The sequence below is a fragment of the Phalacrocorax aristotelis genome, chromosome 1 (assembly GCF_949628215.1).
Source record: "Phalacrocorax aristotelis chromosome 1, bGulAri2.1, whole genome shotgun sequence".
Classification (NCBI taxonomy): Eukaryota; Metazoa; Chordata; class Aves; order Suliformes; family Phalacrocoracidae; genus Phalacrocorax; species Phalacrocorax aristotelis.
This window is the reverse complement of record NC_134276.1, coordinates 134,550,100-134,572,469: the sequence shown is the minus strand read 5'-3', so window position 1 is coordinate 134,572,469 and position 22,370 is coordinate 134,550,100. Positions and strand designations below refer to the sequence as shown.

Sequence of the window (22,370 nt, the reverse complement as noted above, 5' to 3'; positions counted from 1 at the left end):
TGCTTTGGCTGAAATTTGCAAACATCTGTCTCCTGTCTAAGTTCACGTGAAATCCTGCCATTAGTGTCATGGGAAGCTAAGTACGTCACAGTTGTGAGGGTTTTTTGGGGACATCTACCCTTAAGTTGTAGACAAGAGGTTGAGAGATGTCATGAATGGGAGGCAAGATTAGGAAATAAGAATTCCGTTTGGGTATTATAAAGTGGGCATTATGAGTGTCTCAATTTCATGTGACTTGTCAGGAATGACTCAAAAGGTGCCCCATTCCAGTGTTACACATGAGCCCCTGTGAAGTTATACCACTTGCAATTGCAAATCACTTTTAAATTTCTCCTTTTCTTGTCTTGAAATTCTTGTCTGGATTTTGCCCCCAGTCTGATTTTGTCATTGGGTGGTTCAGTTAGGTCTTTGTGCTATAGTTTTTCCATAGGTAAAATGGGGGCTTTTGAGTCTGATGGTGAGATTTTCAGGACAACAGACTTTGAGTGGGTTTAGGAGCAAAGCTTTTTTAGGCTGCTATAAGGTTCCTTATCGTTTAATAATTAAGTAAATAATACTCTTTGGGAAAATGTTAGCATGATTTATTTCTGTCTCTAGCTTGGTTTGGTAAAAGCTAAGCAATTTTTATTGGTGAATGTCTACACTCGTCTATATTTGAAGGGACAGTTGTGATTTAAACGTGTTAGCACTACTGGTGATTCTTTAATAGAAAAGGGACATGATTGTTGGACTTCCTCCTGGTTCATTGCTTTCTAATCAGCTCCATGCTTGTCGGGAGAATGACTGTTGGTGACCACTGCTGCTAGCACGAGGGTGGCCAACCATTCTCACCCTGCCACAACATTCCTCTGTTTGGAAAGCTGTGAAACACATGCCCCATGTCTTGGAAAGTCAGGGAGAATGGGAGCTCTGGAACAGTTCCCGCATGGGCGATAACGGTGACTTCCCAGGAATTGCACTGTTCTTTTGAGGGCTGGGGCCAGCCCAGTGTGTGGCTTAATCCCAGGGCAACCTGGCAGTGTCAATCTCTTCTGCCCTTGCTGGCTCATTTTTCTCTCCCAGCTGAGGTGTAAGTCATGCAGTAGTCATTTTGTCAGTCCAAGGCTGGTGGCCTTGTGATGTAGCCTGTACGTGGGAGCTGTGCCTGTGGCTCAGGATCAATCCCCAAGCTGGCCACCCGTAGACTAGTGAAAGCAGCATGAGCTTCCACTGGTTTTGCTGTTGTTGGGTTGTGTATTTTTTTTTCCTCCCCTCCTTAGGGCAGCAAGGCTCTCTGTTCTATTTCCTTTATCACTGGTGTAACTGATTGGATGGTGTGCAAGGCCACACACAGCCTTATCTCATCACATCCTGTTTGACTACATTATCCAGGTCTGCACTGGTAGAAGCTCTTCTCTCTCCTTGTTTTGATTTATATCACTGTGCTGGACACTACATCCTCTGTTTCAGCCAGAGCTCAGCTACTGCAATAATTTGAGTGTTGTTTTTCTTTGCTCAGGAAGTCAGGTGCCCTTTGACAAGCAACTGCTGCAGGCAGTTTCAGTGTAGCAAGCAAACCAAGGTTGATTTTGTGCTAAGCAGTGTGATAAGCATTCAGCAGAGCCCAAGCTTATGTTGGATATGATCTGAGGCTCGTAGTGCTTGTTCCTTTGTAAATCAGTCTTACTGAGTGGTGAGGCAAAGACAAAAATCCCACAATGCAGCCTATAGATGTAATAATTATATTACCTTGCACAGTACATAGAGGGAAATCTCAGTTCTCTTTTCTTCCTTGACTGGCACTGCTGCCTGCTAAGAGCTTCTGCTTCACCTGCAGCAAGTAACACTTACCTTAACTGATTTTATTCACAGGATTAGGTAGCGTTACTCTGGTGTCCTGGGTGGATACGGACGTTCACATGGAATAGCCATCATTTCTCAGGGAATGCAGGATGCCCAGGGCAAAAGGTGAGATTTAGCCAGTCTCATCACTTGGCTAAACTGTTAATGGAGTGCTTGAGCAGAGCCCCCTCAAAAGGCTCAGTGACCCATACCCATCCATCTGCACTGTTGCTGGATCTTCCGCTGAAACTGAGTGGCCCTGGCTCCAGGCTGATTTAATGACTGGAGTGCAGCTCCAGAGGAGCCTGAGCCACTGTTAGCTAGCTGGTGCTGCAAAGGTGCTGTTACCTTCCTAGATATAGTTCAGTGCTAGTTGGTCTTGCTACAGTTGCATCTTTATTTTACACTGTAGAGACCCTGTAAACTTATTCATGGTTTCTGTCCTATTTTGCCTGCAAGGTTTAATAGACCTTAGTTACTGTTGGATAGCTGCTTTCCCACCTTTTTGTGCTCTAGTACATGTTTTTTTTCCTGCAGTCCCTGAGTTGCACCCCCTTGGAGCTACTCATCTACTGATTGCACTCATTCTTCTCTTTCAGAGGGACTGAACTATTATTGTAGTCTCCCGTAGAATTTCCTAGCCTTCTTCCTCTGGTAAGTTTGAATGCTATCTTCCATAGTACCTTGCACAATAGATGTTGTAGTATACCAAACTGTTGCTTTCCTAAACCCAATCTCCTTCTATGACTGCATTTTGTAAGCTCATTTGTCAGTGTGTTCTGGATGGAAGTAACTGACTGGTTGTTGCTGTTTCCAGGTTTTCTTACTGTTACAATCTACTCCAAAGTTATTGTTTGAGCAGCAGAACATCTTCTGTTCTGGCTGAACTAATTCTTTTTTGAAATTCTCTGACTGCTGATCAGATATGAAAATGTTGTGTTTCAGATCTTCTATAGTAGCAGTATTTGGCTCATGTTAGCAAGGCAGTGAATACCAGAATTTTTTGTTTTTATTTGCATTAGAATGACATCAAGGAATACCTGTAATGGGAAGCAGTCCCTGCCCCCACAGCTTGCAGTTCCATTAAATGAGACCAAGGATGAAGGGACGTCCTTGGTAAAATGAAGTGACTTGCTCAGAAGCAGGAGTGAAACTGCACTGTCAGACTCTGCACAGCTGTGCTGGCAAGTGTTCCTGCCCGGAAGGAGTGAGTGAATAGGGACATCTCTGGTTAGTGTGTTGTGATTGATACCGATTGGGGGTGGTCATGGAGTGGGGCGAGTCTTTTGGACAGAGCAGCTCTAAGAAAACTGAACAACTGGAGACAGCTGGCAGCAATTTTTCAGATCCTCAGGAAAGTATGATTTTGTGTTGAGCAGCTGCCACAAACACTTAAGAGGGAGCTGTTACCAACAGTAATGACTGTGGGACTGATATTAGAAAGCAGATGTGTCAGACTACAGAGTCTGTTAAAGATGTGCTCTCTGTCAATGAGACCTCACTGAAGGGCTCTTGGCAGCTGTCTAGCCCTGCAGGATCTCTGAATCTCAGTGAGACACCATGTGTGAAAGGAAAGAGAGTTAGTGTTGAAATTACCAGCACCAGAACAATTAAACCAAAGCTGCTGGAGCTGAAAGATTTTTGTGCTTTCTCCATGGTTTTGCTTTCCTCTGACCCAAAAGCCTGCCTTTGTGAGTGACTCATTAAGAGATGGGCCATGGCAGAAAGAAGAACAGGGACCAAGAGTGAATAAGAAACAATGTTTGGACAGAGGGAAACATAAGGAAGTAGAGATACTGTGGTGAAGAGGTGGAGGTGCTGTGATGGGCTTGTGGCTTTGGTCCTGGGAGAGAATCCATTAGAAGACCCCACAAAGAAAAGTAGTTAATTGTCTCTCAGTAAAATAAGAGTGGGATCAGAATAGGAACAACTGTAAGGTACAATACCAGAAATATGAGGGCCAAGAAGAGGAGTGTAAGCTCAGACTGAGAGAATCTGAAGAGAACAACCAAGCCTAGGACCTCTGGCAAAACTAATTGTTGCAAGAATGGGACTATGTCCTCCAATTACTGATCCTAAGAACTGTGATTGGTGAGGGGATTCAGACTGGGGTGGGAGGATTGTCTGAGCATGTCTGGGAACTGGGATGTCTGTTTAGTGATTTCAGAATCAAATTCCCTACACATCAGAAGACAGCTTTGAACTTTTTTTTTAAAAAAAGATAGTTTGCAAGTACTAAAATATTTAGTGACACTAAAACACTCAGTAATACAAATTTCCATTAAAGTTACCAAGCTTTATGTATGTAGTTACTATTGATTAAATACAGGAAAACAGAAGCAAACTGAAAGCTAGATGCTGGAACATTTGTATTTTGTTAAAGTAGTTACTAATTAATATTATTCAAACCTTTCTTATAAATAACACACTCAACATTAGCATGCTTCTGAAAAATGCTCTATTTTTGACCAGATTGCTCTTTCAATGGGAAGTGATTCCACTGGCCGTTTTTCAACTTGCCATACTAATAAAGCCATTTACCATAGAGTTTAGCCCCCAGCTTCTCTACAGTTTGTTTTGCTTGGTTTAAAAAATGGCAACTTTGGCAATCCGTGAGTTCAGAGTTTAGATTAACAGTGCCCGAAATGGAAGGCCTGAAGTGTTCGGCCAAAGAGACCCACAGACAGATAGCACCTGACCAGGACTCCCCCCTGTATTGGTGTTGCCTCTGAGCACAGAGTATTGCCTGGGATTGCACATGTAGCTTACTATTTAAGCAACATTATTTAAGAAAACTTTGCAGGCCCTTTAAGCTAGAGACATAGACTTATAAGGATTTTCATAGCCATTTCAGTCTATGGAATTTCTTTGGAAGTTTTCAAAAAGAAGGCCAATTTGTGTTAGTGACTGGGTGCTTATTGAGGTTTCAGCTGGAGGCAGCTAAATGACCTTGATTTTATAGTCAGTACAATTCCACTTTTCTCACCATCCATCGGGAATAGCTTTAATGTGAAGAAGGGGAAAGCATAATCAGGCCCCAAGGTGTAAAAAAGTTGGGATTAGCCATGACAGCACATTTCAGTGCCTGCTGACCTAGCTGTAGCTTGGGATAGGACTAACATTGCTGGTCAAGGCACAAAAAGTAAGAAGCATTAAAAAAAAAAAAGGTGTCTAGTCATTTCAAGATTTGTATAATTTATTCTCTCATTGCTCTTATGTTCCACATTTCCCTTGATTTATACCCATGTGAGATAACGCTCACATTCTGTCGCTTGCTTTATGGGCTTTACTGAATACGCAAGTGACATCTGCAGAAGCTGGTGCAACTTTTCTTTCGTGTTTGGAGAAGAGAGTCTTGGGAGTTGACACTGAGCTAATACAGCATGTTTTCTCCTCCACTTATTCTGAGGCTTGGATCTGAAAAGACCCAGAGTTTCCTTTGTCACCAAAGGCACTTGGCACAGATATGAAGCCTTGTAAAACATGAAACGATCAGGCAACAACTCCTAGGGTTTGGATGGGGGTGGGGGAAGGGGGAAGTTAAGCTTCAAATATAGTTGCTTAGTTTCCAACATGAGTGTGCCATGCTGAAATCATCTGCTAGTTATTCATCCATGTCTGCATGAATATTAGGGAGATGAAAACTGGATGCAAAGTAGGTGCTTTTAATGGTTATGATGGCCATATATTCTCTAGGAGATGACTTTGTCTACTTGTATGCATTGCTAAGGGATTGGGCTTTAGAGCAAAGGTGTTACTTCCAGTGACCGTGGTTTTGGGAGTCACAGAGTTGAGCAGTTAGAGTTTGATTTCACTCAGTGTGGAGCCTGCTGACTGTTATGAGACTTGCAGCTCTAAATGGAGGTGGTACTATGAATACACTTGTTGTCACACCTTAGGCTTCTTTTAGAACCCCTCTGCTTCTCAGTCTGTCAGCCTAAGTTAAAACCAGTCTGTGCTTTGTGGTTGTGGAGATTTTATTGTGCATTAAGTATGGAGGGTCTTGACAGCCTGCAGGGGCTAGGGGTGGTTGGGGAAATATCCAAAGAAGAACAGCTGGAACAGACAGTTTCTGTTTCTTTGTCAGAGTCCCCCTGTGGAAAGCTTACTCCTCTACACTGATATCCCAGCAGGACAATCTCTTGAATACCCATGTAATTTTTTTATTGAGCATCTGCCAGTGAAAGGCATGTATTGGTGTTAGATACTTGGTGAGGGAAGCAACTGTTACTGTTCATTTCAGGATTTCTTAAAGTCACATTGCCTGCTTTGGTGCCATTCAATGTGTTTGGGATGTATGTTGCAGTGGTAAAGGCCAAGTGTGAGTTCCCCTTTCTGTCCCCTTTACCATGTTCATTAGTGCTCTGAAAGCATATAGTATGGGTCAAGAGAATTCAAATAATCTAATGTAGGAAATTGCTGAAATGGATGGATGGACAGTGGCAGGCCATTCCAGTGGTTCAAGTGTTCCAAACATTCTCAGAGGAAATAAGTTGTATACTGGGTTTCCTAAATGTCCATGTGAACCACTTGTTAAAATGCTGCACTGTCATTTAAGAAGTATACTTTGCCTAGAAATTATTTAAATACCCAGTATTATGTCCTTTGTTTCCTGAGTTTTTGGTGGGTTATAGAGATGTAAGATACATATCTACTGCTGTCTAAAGCCATTAAGGAGCAGCGAAACCTTCTGAGAGCCACTGTTGTCAACTCTTTTTAGAACTTCAGAAACTTTAGAAACTCCAAGTTTCTGGAGCCATGAGCCCTGAATTTTTGAACTTCTGAAGTTGAGTGAATGGACCTGCTTTACCAACTAGGGCATGGCATAACTGTACAAATTTTGTTCTAGCTAGTTTTTGACATAGACCGTGCTCAAATTTCTCCTCTGTTCTCCTTTGTTACCACTGTGATATTTCTGAGCTGGTCTGACTTGGCATGTCAGAGGTCTCTCCTTACTCTCTTGTTCAGTACAGGTTCTGACTTTCTTGCTACCCAGCTCAATGTGGTGATACGTACGGAAGTTTTGAACTCTCATTTTGACTGGGTTCTCAAATGGTGGTGTGTAAACATTCTTTGTAGCTCACATAACAACTATTAAAAAGGTAAATGAACAGTTTCGGGATTAAGGCAGGGGTATGATCTGTGTCTCTAGAAGCCATTTGTCTTATATATGGTTGATTGGAAGTGGCTGTATGGTCTGAATTTTCTTTCTGAATGAGTGTTTTAGCAGCTCTGCTCAATGACTTCAGCCTCCACTGTAGGCATTTATAAGTAGACTATAATTTATTGTAGTTTTCAAGAGCTAGCCGCTGCCGCCTTAGGGTCAGTGAGAAACCAGTTTCTGTTCCTGTCGAGTGACAAATCTAATAGCCTAAGACTAGTAAAGGATGAGGCGGCAGAGACACAGAGAACTGAAGGAATTTGCCCAAGGTCAGTTTGAATATGAGCAGTAGAAACGGGCTAAGCACCTAGTATCCTTGACCTGCAACATAGTGCCTTTACCCTTTTACTCATGGTGCCTTCTGCTCCTGCCAGAATATAGTCCTGAGATTTGGGAGACATTGAATTAAACTGTCTGGCTCTGGGAATTGCTTTTTAGAAGTGCAGCTGATACTTCAGAAGAAGAAATGTCAGTATTAAAAATGACACCGACTACTAACTCCGATCCAGTGAAACAGTATCTAAGAAAATTTCAACGCCAGTGCTCAGTGATGACTAGATAATTCATCACTGCTTTATTTTGTAGTCTTTCCCACAGACTAAGTCCCTGTATGTGTGCTTCAGAAAGTTAAATAACAGTTACACAGATAATGACAGCAGAGGGAGAAGGAAATTAGGCGACAAAGACACAGGCAAGAAGACATAGTGTCTGAGGAGGAATTGGAAAGTGTTAGAGAGTTAATGAGATACGGGAGCAGGCTGTTGTATCAGAAGGATTTGTAGAAAAGGTTTTAATCTCAACATTAATAGAAATCAAGCATGCGGTTGAGTTAACATTTAAGGTAAACTTGAAGTAAAAAACCTTCTCACTGAGGTTTTTAAAATTCTTTTTTTTTTTCTTTAATATCTCCTCATTTTCCTAGAGAGAAGGATTTCTAACTGACAGATGGGATGTGTTTGTCATCACAGGTTCTGAGTCTGCTTCTCCGTGTGGCACCTTGGAGTTTCTAGCTGGCACCATTACCTCCAACGAGTGGAGTTCTCCCACCTCCCCTGAGGGGAGCAACGACTCAGGGGGCAGCGAGGCCTTGGACAAACCCATTGACAATGACGCTGAGGGTGTGTGGAGTCCGGACATTGAGCAGAGCTTCCAGGAAGCGCTAGCCATCTACCCACCATGTGGACGGCGGAAGATTATCTTGTCAGACGAAGGCAAGATGTACGGTAAGGAGGAAAAAAGGGCACATCACAACACTCCAGGCAGCCTGCCCCATGCAGGCCACTTGCCTTGTACCAAATGATGTTTTGAATGAAGTCTGCTCTCAGGCAATCCCAAGTTGATGCAGTTGGTCACTTGAAGTTGTATTTAGGAAAATCAGTCAAGATTTTAACATTCCGTGCAAAGAGATCAGAAAGAATTATAGATGTCTTTTTCAGGGCAGTATCAATAAGGTAGATCCCAGAGCTGGGCATGCTACTGAACTAATCTTTGAACAGATATCATATAACTGGCTTTGTGGTGTGACTAAGTCTACCTGTTTTGGTATCTCTTGCTGCTGTCTCCAACATTCTTGTTATCCTAACAGGTAAAGGTTTGTGTCTCTCATGCTAAAGGGCAGAAGTTCAGCCCCTGAACCCCCAAATGGCTCTGCTGGTGGTGTGCAAACACCTACAGTTTGTTAAGTAGCTACACTTTTGACTTCTTAAGAAGGGCAGAAAACAGACCTCTCTGGCTGCTCCCTTTCATTGTAGTTTGCCTTCTTATAGCCCTTACATGTCTTTCACCAGTGGGTGGTTCTCAGCTAGCTAGCTAGATACCCAGCCCTGAATGCAGAGAAGCGTTGACTTGCAGCTGCAGCAGAAGTCAACGTTTAGGCGACAGACATGATTTTGAATTAGATTTTTTAGCTATTCCACCGTCAAGATTTATCTCTTGATTTTGTCCACAAAAAAGCTGGTCTGGGCTGGTTTCTGTAGCTCAGCATTGGAAGAAGCCACCTCGTACTTCCATGACTAAAAAGCAAAGCAAAACCCAAGAATGCACAATATTTGGTTAAAAGTCCCAAGGTATTAAAACTGTTTCTCAAAGCACTAGGAAGGATCTTATGGAAGGCAGACCTCTTCCTACCCAGTCAGTGCTTGCTTTTTTTCCTAAAGGAAAAATATTTGAATCTGTGGAGGATCAAGTAATTGGAATCTGTGTGTCTTTGCAGGCCCCATCATTGGAACACCATGCCCTGAAGCTTCATATGGAGCACTTCACAAGTCATTCTGCAGGTTTCTGTCCACCCATTGGGCCATTGTTCCCTAAGCTAGGGAATGGATTGCTCTCACTATGGGGCATGGGTGGGGTCTTCTTTACCCAGCCATATCTACAATGGATGGTTTTACTGGATTCATACATCATTGTATCTGTACAGAGCAATATAAGTGGAGTAAGGCTGATCACCCTGAGGCTCAGCAGTTGTCAGTAGTCTGATGTAGACATCAATTCCTGCTCTATGCTGGCGCAAACATTTTTGTGTTTGTGCTATGGAACCAACCAGGGAACAGATTCAGCTTAAAACTAACACAGCCAGAAAGGGGAAAAAAGTGAACTTTAATTTGGATATGCCCCCTGATTTGTTGCACTGCACATCTGCTGGTGCTGGTACTTACAGTAGGGATGATGAGAGTGGGAATGAGCAGCCATGGCTGAGGTGAGGGTAGGACTGCTTCTTCCAGAAGCAATGCTTGCTTGAAATATTATTCAAACTAAAATCTTAATTGAAAATCCACCTCATGGTTATTAAGCGTGGATTAGTGACATGCTTCTTGCTGTTGTAAGTCTGCACTAGTTCTCATGACAGGTGACTTCTAAAATTACTGGTGGAAAAATTACATTTATGTTTTAAGATTGTCTTAATTTAGTAATCATTCTGCATAGTCCCCAAAATACTCCAGCTTTGGAGTGGATGTGTCAGAGTAGAGAATGAAAAGGACCAGTAAAGTGAGAGCAAAAGTAAAATGAAGTAAAAATTACTACAGAAACCACTGAGAGTTAGCTGGGGCATGACCTAGCATGGACTTGATGTTTAGTGAAAAGTCTCTGGTTAACTACACTGGTGAGCTGCAGAAGGGAAATAACCTGCTTGCAGGGTGAAAAGTTTAGGCTAGGCTCTGGGAGAAGGAATGAACGAACAGCTTTTCTGCAAGGCTTCTCCCACTACTCCAAAGCGTCCCTGTTTGCCTTCGGTGCACCTGTTCCCAGCATGGATGGTTGGTTCAATGTGCTCCTGACAGAACCTGAGACACTGATTTATGTCCTCTTTTGCTTACTAGTCTCCAGGATCCATGCCAAGGAAGCAGGGCCCAGCCTGGGATCTACAGAAAGATATGACCAGGCAGGGAGAATAAATATAGTCCCTGATTTCATCTTCACCACTTATGAGCCAGCTCATGCAACAGGACAAGCTGTATGTGGAGCTTGCCCTGCCTCCAAGGGACAGTTGTTTGGCTGTCCCATGACCGACTTGCACAGAACTCATTGAACTAAGGGTTGAGGTGTTACAGAGAACTGTATATGTCCCTTCCCCTGACAAAAGGGGAACCATTTCACTGTTTCCCACTGAGAGGTGGCTCGTGGTACTACTCTTTTGGGCATAATGTTCCAGGTCCCAGGATCTCTTCTATGTGCAATTTACATACTTCTCATCTGTTGTGAGGCAACCTGTTATCAGTTTAAGTTAGTAGCTTTTACCAGCAAACATATTGAACAAGTCGAAGTGCACCAAGCCGATGTGAAGAACTTGCACTGTTTTGTTTGAATACATATAAAATTGCACAGACAGGTATGTTTCAGCCTATACACAGGCCTCCTGCTTATGTTCCCTAGCCTTTTCCGAGTTGGCTTGCTGCTTACAGCTCTTTAGATGACACTCTACTGATTGCTGAGTGGACATGATTCCTACTTCACCTGGAAGTCAGCCAAACTTCTCTGCACATTGACAATCTGTGTCTTGATGTCTTTGCTGCCTTCTTTTCTTTCATTATCTTTTTCCCTCCTAGACATATTCTATTAGTGGAGGCAGCATCCTGAATAAGCTCATACCACAGCACTGCTCTGGGTACAAGCCCTCCTGCAGCCTCTGCTTACCACCTGCTTAAGGCACAAAAAGCTGTCTTGTCTGATAAGGGATGCTATCTTTTTTCCTAATCATTGTGTTGAGATTAGAAGCAGCAAGTCCAAGGCGCCATTAACTCACTGATCTGTTGTCTTCTGGCACCACTAAGGTCTTGCAGGATAATTTTTCTAAGTGTTGCCTGCTAGAATACTATGGGGGCACCGTATTACAAATCTGGCTCTTACATTTTCCAACTACATTTTTCCATGGGAGAAATAATATCTGTAGCATTTGTACTTAATAAGCAATTACAGTATTCTGTGTTAGAGTCGCTTTCTAGACAAAGGGAGGGGGAAAAGCTTAGTACCTTTGTGTGATTTGCATGGAGATGCTAAATAGAGCAGGTCTCCCAACACTATAGTAACTAGCAAAGTGATATTTATTTTGACAAAACACTGCTGGGACCTTGATTTACAAGTGAGGAAGTAAGAGCTTGGAAGAACTGAGCTACTGCCTTAGCTGTCCCATGTTCCCTTCCACTGCACAAACATCTGGTTTGGAACACTTTTTTGGAAGAGGAGCTAGGATTGGCATCTGTTAGATTACTGTTCTGTAGGAGACAGTAGTTTAGCAGCTGGTTTACAAACAGCTCTGCCATTTCTGTGCTGAGCAAGGGGGGGCAGACAGCTGGGGGCAGTCATCTATCTCTCAGGCTGGTGCCATCTGTTTGTGAGTCAAAGCCCTGGTATGGCTGATAGGAAATACTTGAAGATGTCCAAAGCTCCGAGGCTGAATGATAGAAGGATAGTTAACCATGTTGACTAGTTAAAACCTGGAGCAGGCAATGAACTGCAAAGACTTGAGATTGTGCGTGAATTAAGCTGGCATAAAAGGTCAGTCTGATGCTGAAAACTACCATGTCACAGGTGGTCCCTCCCACCCCTGTTCTGAAGTGACTAGGTAAATTTGCAGGATATTGGCTTCATCTCAAAGGGATATGTTATCAGTTAATGTTTTCCCTGACCTCAAAAAGTCACTAAAAGTAAAATTGAAAAGCAAATGAATAAACCCAAAGAAGCACAAGACATACACTACCTGTTCCTGGTTCATAAATATTACTTCTCCTTAACAGTCTTCAGATGCTTTCTTTTATATCTAGTTTAGCATCTCACCTGATGATGTTTCAGCCAAAACAATTGGAACATGCTGAGAATGTGCACAGTTGACATTGAACTGACTGGCCCAGGTAATTGCAAAATTTGTATTTCAGCTGTGATATTTCTCAGAGATGTACTTCTGTAGTTCCTGTTCTTTCCATTATTGTGACCTAGTGAACCATAGACCAGCCCTTTATCCCACAGTTTTGGTAACAAAATTGAATCTTCCATTTTAAACACCAGAAGACAGACAAAACTTAGATTTGTGGACAGTTGGTCAGGATGCAGACTTCTCGCTCCTTCTTTTCCTGGTGGTAGGTGTGATGTTTTTGGAGTTGCTCAATAACAAAGTTTTGTTTCACTGAGTCAGCTTCGCTTCTGTGTAGTTTTAGTTCTTTGTTGTTGACTAAATGAAGCCAGATTTCTGGAGACCTTTGCAACAGGTTAAACTTTTGGAGTTTGTCAAGTTTTTCCTTCCATCTCCTTTGTAAGCTGAGTTTAGGGTTCTTCATGTTAAACTGTATGTCAGTTTAACTGGTGTTTTCTCTGTGCAAACATAAAAAGAAATATTTTTCCATGAGTTCCAAGCATTTCCTGAATATTGAGAAATTTACCACTTTTGAAATGCCAACCAACCAGGAAATGGTCTTTCTGTCAATAGTACTGGCTGTGGCATCTTTTCTTAACATACTTAGTATTGAACAGAAAATAAGTTAACATGTAATACACAACAAAACTGCTATCAAAATTATTGTGACTAGTTTTTGCGGGGTTTTATTCTGTTGTTTCAACAAAGGGCACATACTTTTTCTGGCCCCTTTTGATTTTTAGCAGCTCTGTAGTCCCATTTTTATCTGTCAGTCTCAAAACCAAGGGTATTATGTAGGATGTTTTTCTCACTGTATATGTCTGCAGCCACAGAGCTTTCATCATGTTCAAGTAACTTCATTACATTACCCTCTTGGCTCTTCCTCTGACTTTTTAATTTCTAAATTTCAAATATGTACGAGTTCTCCAGTATAGAGTTGATCTGTAGTGGTATATTGTTAGCAAAGCACTTGTTCTGATTTTTTTTTTTTTTGCATTTTAAGTAACACAGCCAGTTTGATTTCTAGTTTAGTTAAGCCAGCTTTAAGCTTTATAGCTATATTGACTGATCTGCCTTGTACCTGAGAGTCTTCCAATTTCATTTGTCAGCCTTTTCTCTTGTTGCAAGTCATTGGTTTGCTTCTGCTGTGCTTCTGGATAACTTTTATACATTTCCAGTTGTTCTCTGAAGTTTAATAAAAAAGCCTTAGGTTTTTTTACATTTTTAAAAACACCGTATACTTTCACAATTGGATCCAAATATTTCTAATTGCTAATCTGCTCTTAAATATACAAAATGTTCATTTACATTTAAAAATTCAGATTGAATTCAAAACCTGGGAAAAAAAAATCAGACATTGTTAATTTTCATTTTCCATGTCCACTGGCTTGAGTTTATTTTTTCCTTAAAACAATCACACATAAAACTGTCTTCTGGACAAGTTTTTGCAAACACATTACCAGAAAGATCTCAAAAACATGGAGTGACTTCCGAGAAGAGCAATAAGCATACCAGACTTAACATTGAGTTCTAGGAGTTGAAGGGACTGATTTAGGAGGAAAGATTAAAGTAGCTAAATATACATAGCTTGGCTAAGCAATGACTGAAAGGTGGAGGGTGGGGGGACACATAATAACAGGCTAAAAATATTTGAAGGGTGTTAACATTTAGGAGGGAGAGGAATTTTATATGGAACATGTGAGCATGACTAGGATTAATGGGAGAGAAAGAAGGAATATAGGATGGATATCAGCAGAAGCTTCATGACAGCAAGGTCCTCAGTGCTGAGAGACCGCTCTTCTGTTAGGAGTTATAATGGAAATGCTGTTGGGGACTTTTAAAATTGTATCAGACAAAACTATAAGGAATGTATTTGAAAACTAGTCCCAAGGAATGCTGTGTGTGCGTGTCTATGAATGAGAGGTGGATTCTAGATTAGACATACTATGATTTTCCACATGAAATGGAGAACAGTGTGTATTAGATGGTGACCGAATATTGCTTTACACTGTGAATATCTGCAGGTTTTTTCAAAATTGTTAGTATTATGATTTATACTATATGTGTTTTTTATGACATGAATAAGTTTATTAGACTGATGGACACAGAGACCTTTTCTCAGGTCTGAAACAGGAAGAGCAAACTTCAAGATAAATACAAGGAGTGCTTTCTTAGAATTTGTCTTAATTCTGTTGATTAGTCAGACATTGGGTAGAGAAGGGTGATAGCATTTCTCAAGCAAGGGGCTGCACATACATAGAGGGAGCTGATAAGTGATATGGAGATTGCATGGAGACCTGACATAGGAAAAAAGGAGCTTTCTTTTCTACAGTGCAAGTAAGCAAAAGCTGTCACATGAATTCCCTTTTAAAGTATCTTTAAAAGGCATGCCTTCTTGCTGGAGGGCATGATGAAATATAACTTAACTTTATTAAAGTATCCCTATACATCTGTTAAGCAAAACCAGTACAAGACAATATAACCTTTCTGGGTTCTAGTGCCTTAAGGGGTGAAGGAAAGCTGCTTGATCACAAAAAGGCAATATTACAGCTAAAAGAAGAGGCAGTATTCTCATTCATGTAGGATCCAGATAATGAGCACATAAGAACTAGGACTGTCTATTGGTTTAAACAGTTGCTCATTAGTTAATCCATAACAAGCCCTGTATTGTCTGTGTATGCTGAAGATCTGGGCAGCAAAACTGGGAAGGCTGTGTGCAGTTTGTGCCCAAACAGATGGTCTTGTAAGTGTGTTGGTCACTGGCAGAGCTGACTTAAACCTCTGGGGCCTGGGTACACCTGCTGCTGAAGGGTGCACAGCCAGCAGCTGTTCCTCATTGCTGTCACCTTGAACTTGTGACCCATCTTCTGGGTGCTCCTTCAGATTGAGGCTCACTGCATGTGCATATACAGGCATGGTCTTGCTCTGTTTCTAGCTTTTTGAAGCAGTGTCTTGAAATTACACTGTTTTCATTGAAACTTTTTCATGTAAAATGTCTTTACAATCACTCTTCTTTCCTCTTGAGTGTGATTTGTACAGTAATTGCAAACCCCTTTTCAGGAGCTTAGATTGGAGTCTCTGGACTGGAGCGCTAGGAGTGTAAGCAGTGCTTGAGGAGGTAACCCAATAGGAATGACCCAAGTTGTTGACTGGAAATGCTGTAGACATAGGCCTATTTCTAAGCGTGACAGTATTACAGGGAAACACACGTGCATGTGTGGTATTTAGCACAATGTTGCCTTCAGCCTTGATTGGGGATTAGGAGCATTCCTGCATATGAACACTGCATCATCATTTTCAGTTGTAGAATCATAGAAAATGGTGCTGGCAGGGACCTTCAAAGGTCATCTCATCTGTTCCTGTGCCTAGAGGCAAAGCCAGTTCTACTTAAGCTGTTCACGTCTAGTTTGATCCTTTATGGCTAAGATTGGAGAAAAGTGATTTGACAATTCTAGATACAGCAGCTTTCATCTAGTAGATAGTTGAAGCACCTAGGTAGTCGCAAATTTCCTTCTGGATCCATACGCATTTTTAGGTATCCCTGCAGCTATTTTTTTTTTTTTGCTATCCTCTTGTTCCTGTTTTCCTGTCACCGCCTGAATCGTAGTTGCCCAGCTATCTATCAGACTTACACTGTAAACTCAGTCAGGGAACAGGTGTTTAAAGAATGTAGAACAGAATTGCTCCAGTGTTAGGAGCAGAAAGCGGGGGAAGAATATCACAAGCCACTGTAAGGAAATTTTATGAGCTTGGCAGAATTCAGCTATTATCCAGACCAGTTCCTGAGTAGCTACCCAGTCATAAAGCCTGTGTTTCTGCTAGGCTTTTCTGTCCACATTCTCTTTTCACCTGTTACAGAATATGACACCTTTAACAACTATTTTTGCTAGTGCTGTGATGGTGTAAAACTGTTCTGTGTTGAGACCAAGAGCATATTTCCTTCAGAAACAGTGAGAGGACCTAACAATTCAATGCAGAAAAAAAGAGGTAATTGCCACTCCCGTTTCCTTGCTCTCCGGTTTTATGTTTTCACTCTTCAGGCTAACTTTAGTTTCCAGCAGACTGCTTGCTGATCCATTTTAGCTTGCTAAACTGATAGCAAACTACTCTGGCAAAATGAGCTGGACAGGTTTCTGCCAGATTAGAGAGTTGAACTGACCCATTGAATGATCTGGTGAGAGGGAGTTAGGGGGAAAAGGCAAACAATTTTTCAGCACTAGACAGTCACTCATTTAAGCTGAAGCTGTAACTTGATGATTTAAAGTAATCATGAACAACGGCTGCACTCTAACTTATGATGGCAAAAACTGAAGATGGCTGAAGTAGCAGCCATACCACTTACAAAATCAGTATTAATTTATTCATATAATGCAAGAACAGTCTCTGAGTTCTTTTGCTCTCCTTGAAGCTGCTGCATAATTTTCAGTCAGTTGGCTGGGACTGTGTCCTGGTGTAGTCTTACATGTCAGGCAAAGCAGTCACAAATCCACACAGGACTAAGCTAGACCAGGCCAAATGCCTTGAGAACTGCGTGGTTCTGTGCCGGTCACACAGTAAGTGGCTGCATGGATCTCAGACTTCTTTTAGCTCTGATTTCTGTGATAGCTGAAGCTTTGAGTACTTGGTCAGCCTGTCATCTGGGCATGTGCACAAGACTAGCACTTGGGCAGAAATCTGCAAGAATGGGTGTGCTGTTGGTGCCAGCAGAGGCAGCTGACTGCAAAATGAGGGGGAGAGGTGCTGAAGTTTTTGCTGTCCTTTGAGGCAATATCAGTGAAGAGCTATTGAGAGTTGCTTTCAGATACCCTGTAGCTATTGGAAGTTATTGAAACAAGCAGATAAGATGTTTATTGACCTAAGGAAGAATTTAGCAGATGTCTGTGTCTGTAATGCAGAACTTGGACTCATGGGAACTGGAGGATGTTGTTATAGTTAAACATTAGTTTCAGTGCTACCCTCAATGGTTATGTTTTTCTGAACCTGGGCCTTACTGAGTAAAGTTTGTGCCTTTATAATGTTGTCATTCTCAGGTGTCCTAAGAGACTGAAAGCTGTTATTTTGGCATGCCTTTCCATGTAGGATTGTTATTGGCTGGTTTGGGTGTTACCTGATATGCTCTCTGGCATATGAAGGACTCATATTACTACATGCAGCTGCTTTGGTGTGATTGTGGGATTTCCCAGCCAAACTGAACCTAAACAATTCTATGAGATTCTCATCAGTCTTACTCTGGGAAGCACGAGAACAAGCCCCAGCTCCGTTCCTGTTGCAGCCCTTAAAGTATATATGGAGGAATACTTAACTGGATGGATTATTGTACATTTCTATGGTCTGAGGCGATAATGTGGGAAAACACAGCTCATGAGGACACTCAATTTATGCACTGAAAAAGTGTATTAAAGGCTGAGGGGTGTCAAAGAGCTGCGTAGCCTGGAGCTTCCCATTAGGCTGATTGCATGCAGCAATCCCTTGCCTAGGCTGCTGTACACTGTCGAGTTGTGCATGGTCAGTCCTTCTGCCCTACCCCACCCTGTCCCCTTCTTCCAGCAATTTAATTAAGTACAGCTGCACACAGGAATTGATGGAATATTGGAGGAGGAGGAATGACCAATGGAGGAGAGGAGAACCTCTTCAGGTTGTTTTGTTGTTGAAGAATTGGTTGCTGTAACTACACCCGTGGTGACTGACTTTTCATTTATCTCCACTCCTTGTTTGGAACCAATAAGAAGCTTCCCCAAACCTGCAGCACCTGTAATTATTATCCCTTAATCATGTACCTTGCATGAAGCATCTTAAACTGGCCATCAAGAAACAGCAGTTTCTAGACGGGGATAGTGTTTCTTGTGCTTCTAGGTGTGAATTTAGGTTATACAGGGGAAAAGGAGAGCAGTAAACACTAACCTTCTCAGCAAAAGGCCTTTTATGCAAGACAGGGTTTCAGTGTTTAGACCAGTTAGTAAATGAGATGACTGAGTTTTATGACCTCGGACAGATTGATCACCTGACTGCAATTTCCCCATGTGAGATGCCTGACTGGCACATTCTGGCCAGCAAATAAAGCTTCAACCTCTTTGTATTTCAGAAGGGGAAGGAGCTCAGCACTTGCACAGTCAAATGATTAAAACAGGTATGTCGGGGAAGAGCTGACAGTGTGGTGGTACTAATCACTTCAGTATCATGTTTTCAGGGATCTGACTGTTTTGATGTTTTTCAGAAATACTGTCCCAGCTTTCTTTAAGTCTTCATTTCAAAATCCCCTTATTGTAGGGACTGCATAAGCTCAGGGAATCTTCTGGAAGGTTAATACTGAGCAAATTGAAGCATGGAATAAATGATGAGAGTGAGGAAACTTTCTTCTCATAGCTGAATATGAAATTGTCTGATATGTGTAACTCTGCTATAGGAACTTGAACCTGGCTATTAACCACTGAAGTTCTGCACTGGCTGGGGGAGAGATGCCTTCATAGGATAGGCCAGGGCAGTAAAACACAGTATGGTTTTCTCTGTTCTCTTTCATGGGAAGTGATCCCAGTATGATGGTCATAGTGGTGTATTAAGTTCTTTTATTGCCTCCTGAATACAGCTCTCTGGAGTCAGTGTAGAAGTTAGGAATGAAAATACAGGTTGTTAAAAAAGCCTTGAAAGGATGTTGAACAGACTGAACTTTGTCATTATTAATATATCATTTAAAGAGTTGTCTACTGCTCCTAACTAAAAATAAACATGCTGCACTTGAGACTGTCTACTGCTGTTGGGGCTACTTTCCCCAGGGATTTGTCACAGTTGCAGTCCAGATAAATGGGACAAACAAGATGCTATGTTGCATTACTTGCTCAGTATGTTTAGTTTATAGGTACCAACAAAGACTGCAGACCAGCGAGGAGCAAACAACAGAGTTTAGAGATTAATGGTGGGGGAGTGGGGATGGAGGTTCCCAAGGAGAGGTGGAAAGATAGGGATGAATAGGGAGATGGTTATTGTGGAATTTTTAATGACTTTGGGGATAGCCTTAGCTCTGGTAGTAGAATTAATAGTAAAAGTAGGAGCTGAAGTAGAGATGGAGGGAAGGATTGAGCCTTTGATAAAGTTTGGATGCTTAACACCATCACTGTATTATATAAGTTGTATACCAAGACAAAGCTGAGAAAGAGGGGGAGAAGGACCTATATGAGAGATAGAGGCCAAAGTCTAAAACTTCATAAACAAGTTTCCTGAAAAAGCTTTTAAAGTTGAAGGCAAGCATGCTAAGTAATAAGAAAGATGCAGCATTAATGATTGCCAAAATTCCAGGAAGGTAGGAAGGGGTGAAGGAAACCCAGGCCAGAGAATGTCATGTACTGCATTTTTGCTTGCCTTGAAAAAGCTAGGCTGGGAAACGGGGAAGCTAGCAGAATCTTCTCACCAAGGCTTTGGTAAGAAATGATGGTTTGTGATGAAGGGAAAGTCTAATAAAGATAGCATTAAAACTAATGTTAAGGATTATGTCAGTAAGAGTTAAGTCTCTGTGCATCTTGATGAGAAGATGGGATTAGCCATCAGAAAGACAAAAATGTGGTTTTGACACATACAGCCCTGGTTCTGGAAAAGGTGATCCCCAGGAAGGCATTCAGTATAGCTAGGAGGAAGAAGCAGTGGAATGAGAGATGGAAAGTAAGGCTGTGCAAGAGGCTGTGGATTGGGGCAGACCTCAGTGGCAGTTAGTACCGTATTTTACATGCACCTGTGAACATAACACCCACTGCTTTTGCCTTAAGTGTCATTCTGGTAAGACTTCCTCAGCAGTTAGTTTTGCTTTGTATGCATAGAGAAACATTGACACTTGGTGGGTGACTGAGGTGTCCTTAAATTGCCTCTTGTGTCTAGATTTATTTGTCATGCTGTCTGATGCACACAGTTCATGATGTTTATGTTGATTGTATTCAACAGTTAACTGAAAGCTTAGCAAGTTCAGGAGACAGCCAGAAGCTATCATTAAATGATACAAAGAGATTGAAATGATAGTTGAGATGTCTTCCTTGACTTTGCTTTGATTAACCTTTCACTGCATACAGCTGGATAGTTGCTTCTACAGTTCTTATCTTTGCCGCACTTCACAAGTAGGTGCATAGGTTTGCTTTGGATAGAGAAAATATATTGATACCAAGAAGCAGATACTTTAATGCAGTTTCCCATTGGAAGGATTTTTGCAGAAATTATTGTTTGCTCTCACTCATCACAGAATAGAGGCTTTTGGTTATTCTACTTCCTTTGGCAACAGGTGTAGAAGGAAGTATAAGGCTTAAAGAGATGCTTTATCTGCCTCTTGTACAAGCAGTAATATACCATTGCTAGCAGAAAGTCAGCATGAAGATTTGAAGTAGGACTGGGAAATGCTTTCTATGGCTGTGGGAATTTCCTTGATCTCTGCCCCCCCCACCCCCTTCCTTAGAGGCAGACACTTATTTCTTCATGTATTGAAAGGATCACAGGGGTAGAATGGAGAATCAAAAAGTCTCTTTATTCAGTTCTCTTAGCAACACCTTCCTGGATAACTACTGAATGCAAAATTTTGTAATTTAGTGTAAGAGAGAGTGGGAACTAAATTGATGCCCTCAGAAACTTTTCTGTTAGGAGTGAGAGGTAAAGAACATAAGAGAGTATCTCTTTACTCCTTTTTTTTCATGCCGTGCTTCCCAGGGGAAGGCCGCAGGGAGGATAAAGAGATTTTGGGTGCTGTGCTGCAGTTGGTATGTTGGCTAGAGCTTCATGAAACCTAATGCGCAGTTTCGACAGAGGAGGCACAACTGTTGGCAGGTTCTGGTGACCATGGCAGGCCTCAGCAGGAGTTATTCTAAGAACATAACATGTGATCAGATTACTGATGGACACTTTACATGGCTCTAAAAAATGAACCATCTGACAGTTTATGACAGCTCTGCCTGTTCCAGCCAAGTGAGGAGCACTGGTCTTTGCTGACCCTGCAGCCAGGGTTGTGAAACAAAGGAAGTGCTTTCCAGAGGCTGTGGACCTACATGCTTCCAGCAGCATAATACCTGGTTACATCTAACTTCTGATAAGAAAAACAAAAGATATTTAGGACTTGCTTCTCTTGCAGATTTGATTAATGGCAATTTAAGACCTCCTTCCTGCAGAGTTTACTGGGCTGGGCAATTTGCATAGCTCTATGTTTAGTAATCCTGGTGATGCTAATGTCTTTGTAGAGTTTTTGCTACCAGTACCTTTATTAGCTTAACATACCCTTCCACCTTTGTGTTTTTTCCCTGGCTCTGTGGGGGCACACTTCTGGAAGAGAAAGGCTGTATGAGAGGTGGTGGCAAGTGGGAAGTGAATTCTAAAACTGGAAATTTTGAGGATCCACACTTGAATGCTCTCTCTAGAAAATTCCTATATCAGCTTCTAATATGTGCAATTTGTACAACAGTTTCCCCTCCCTCTAGTTTTTTTTCCAGTGAAGTACATGGCCTGAGGGAGCTTTGCAGTTTTTTCTGGTGTTGTCAAAGTTAAACACACACTTAAGGAAACACCTCCCACTTTCCCAGGCTTGACTACACTTTATTGTCTCTCCTCCCTGCTTCCTAGTCTCAGCTTCCCTTGTTTTAGTGTCTGTAACACTCAATCACTCCTAATTCCTTTGAGATGCTGGGTGGTGCAGGAGGTTGGGGTCACTGTATAAAGGTTTCTTTCTGCCAGCCTTGTTTTTTAGCTTTTTCCTCTGGTGCTCCTTCCTTCTTGCTGCTCCTCTGCTCCTACATGGGTTCTCAATAGGCTGCAGCCCTTCCAGGGTTGTCCCTGCTGTGGCATGGGTTTTCCATGGGCTGCAGTTGCCTCAAAGTGTACTCCTTCTGTCATGGAGCACCTCTTTCCAAGAGTACTTTTCCAGCCATGTCCCCAACAATGTCCCCTATCATGTGTCTCTTTGTCTCCTTCCTTTTCTCCAAATGTGTCTTTTTACATGCCTTGCATTTCTCTTTCTTTGCATTCTCACGTCTCCTTTTTGAGGTACCTTTTTTGTGTCTCCTCATGTGTCTCCTGCCCTTTGGA

At 41.9% G+C, this 22,370-nt stretch overlaps 1 protein-coding gene across 16 annotated transcripts in view; it reads left to right on the top strand.

Moving 5' to 3' along the window:
* Window positions 1-22,370, top strand: part of TEAD4 (TEA domain transcription factor 4) — a 56,354-nt gene that overhangs the window by 6,302 nt on the left and 27,682 nt on the right. For 4 of the 16 annotated variants that reach the window (XM_075110125.1, XM_075110089.1, XM_075110070.1 and 1 more), the window contains one exon: window positions 7,951-8,205. In XM_075110125.1, coding sequence (XP_074966226.1) covers window positions 8,199-8,205 — 7 coding nt within the window. In that variant the 5' untranslated portion in view covers window positions 7,951-8,198. Of the gene's footprint in view, window positions 1-1,851; window positions 1,948-2,420; window positions 2,476-2,843; window positions 3,052-7,950; window positions 8,206-9,071; window positions 9,259-22,370 lie in introns of those variants that run through there. The other 12 variants (XM_075110145.1, XM_075110097.1, XM_075110061.1 and 9 more) reach the window with 8 other exon arrangements.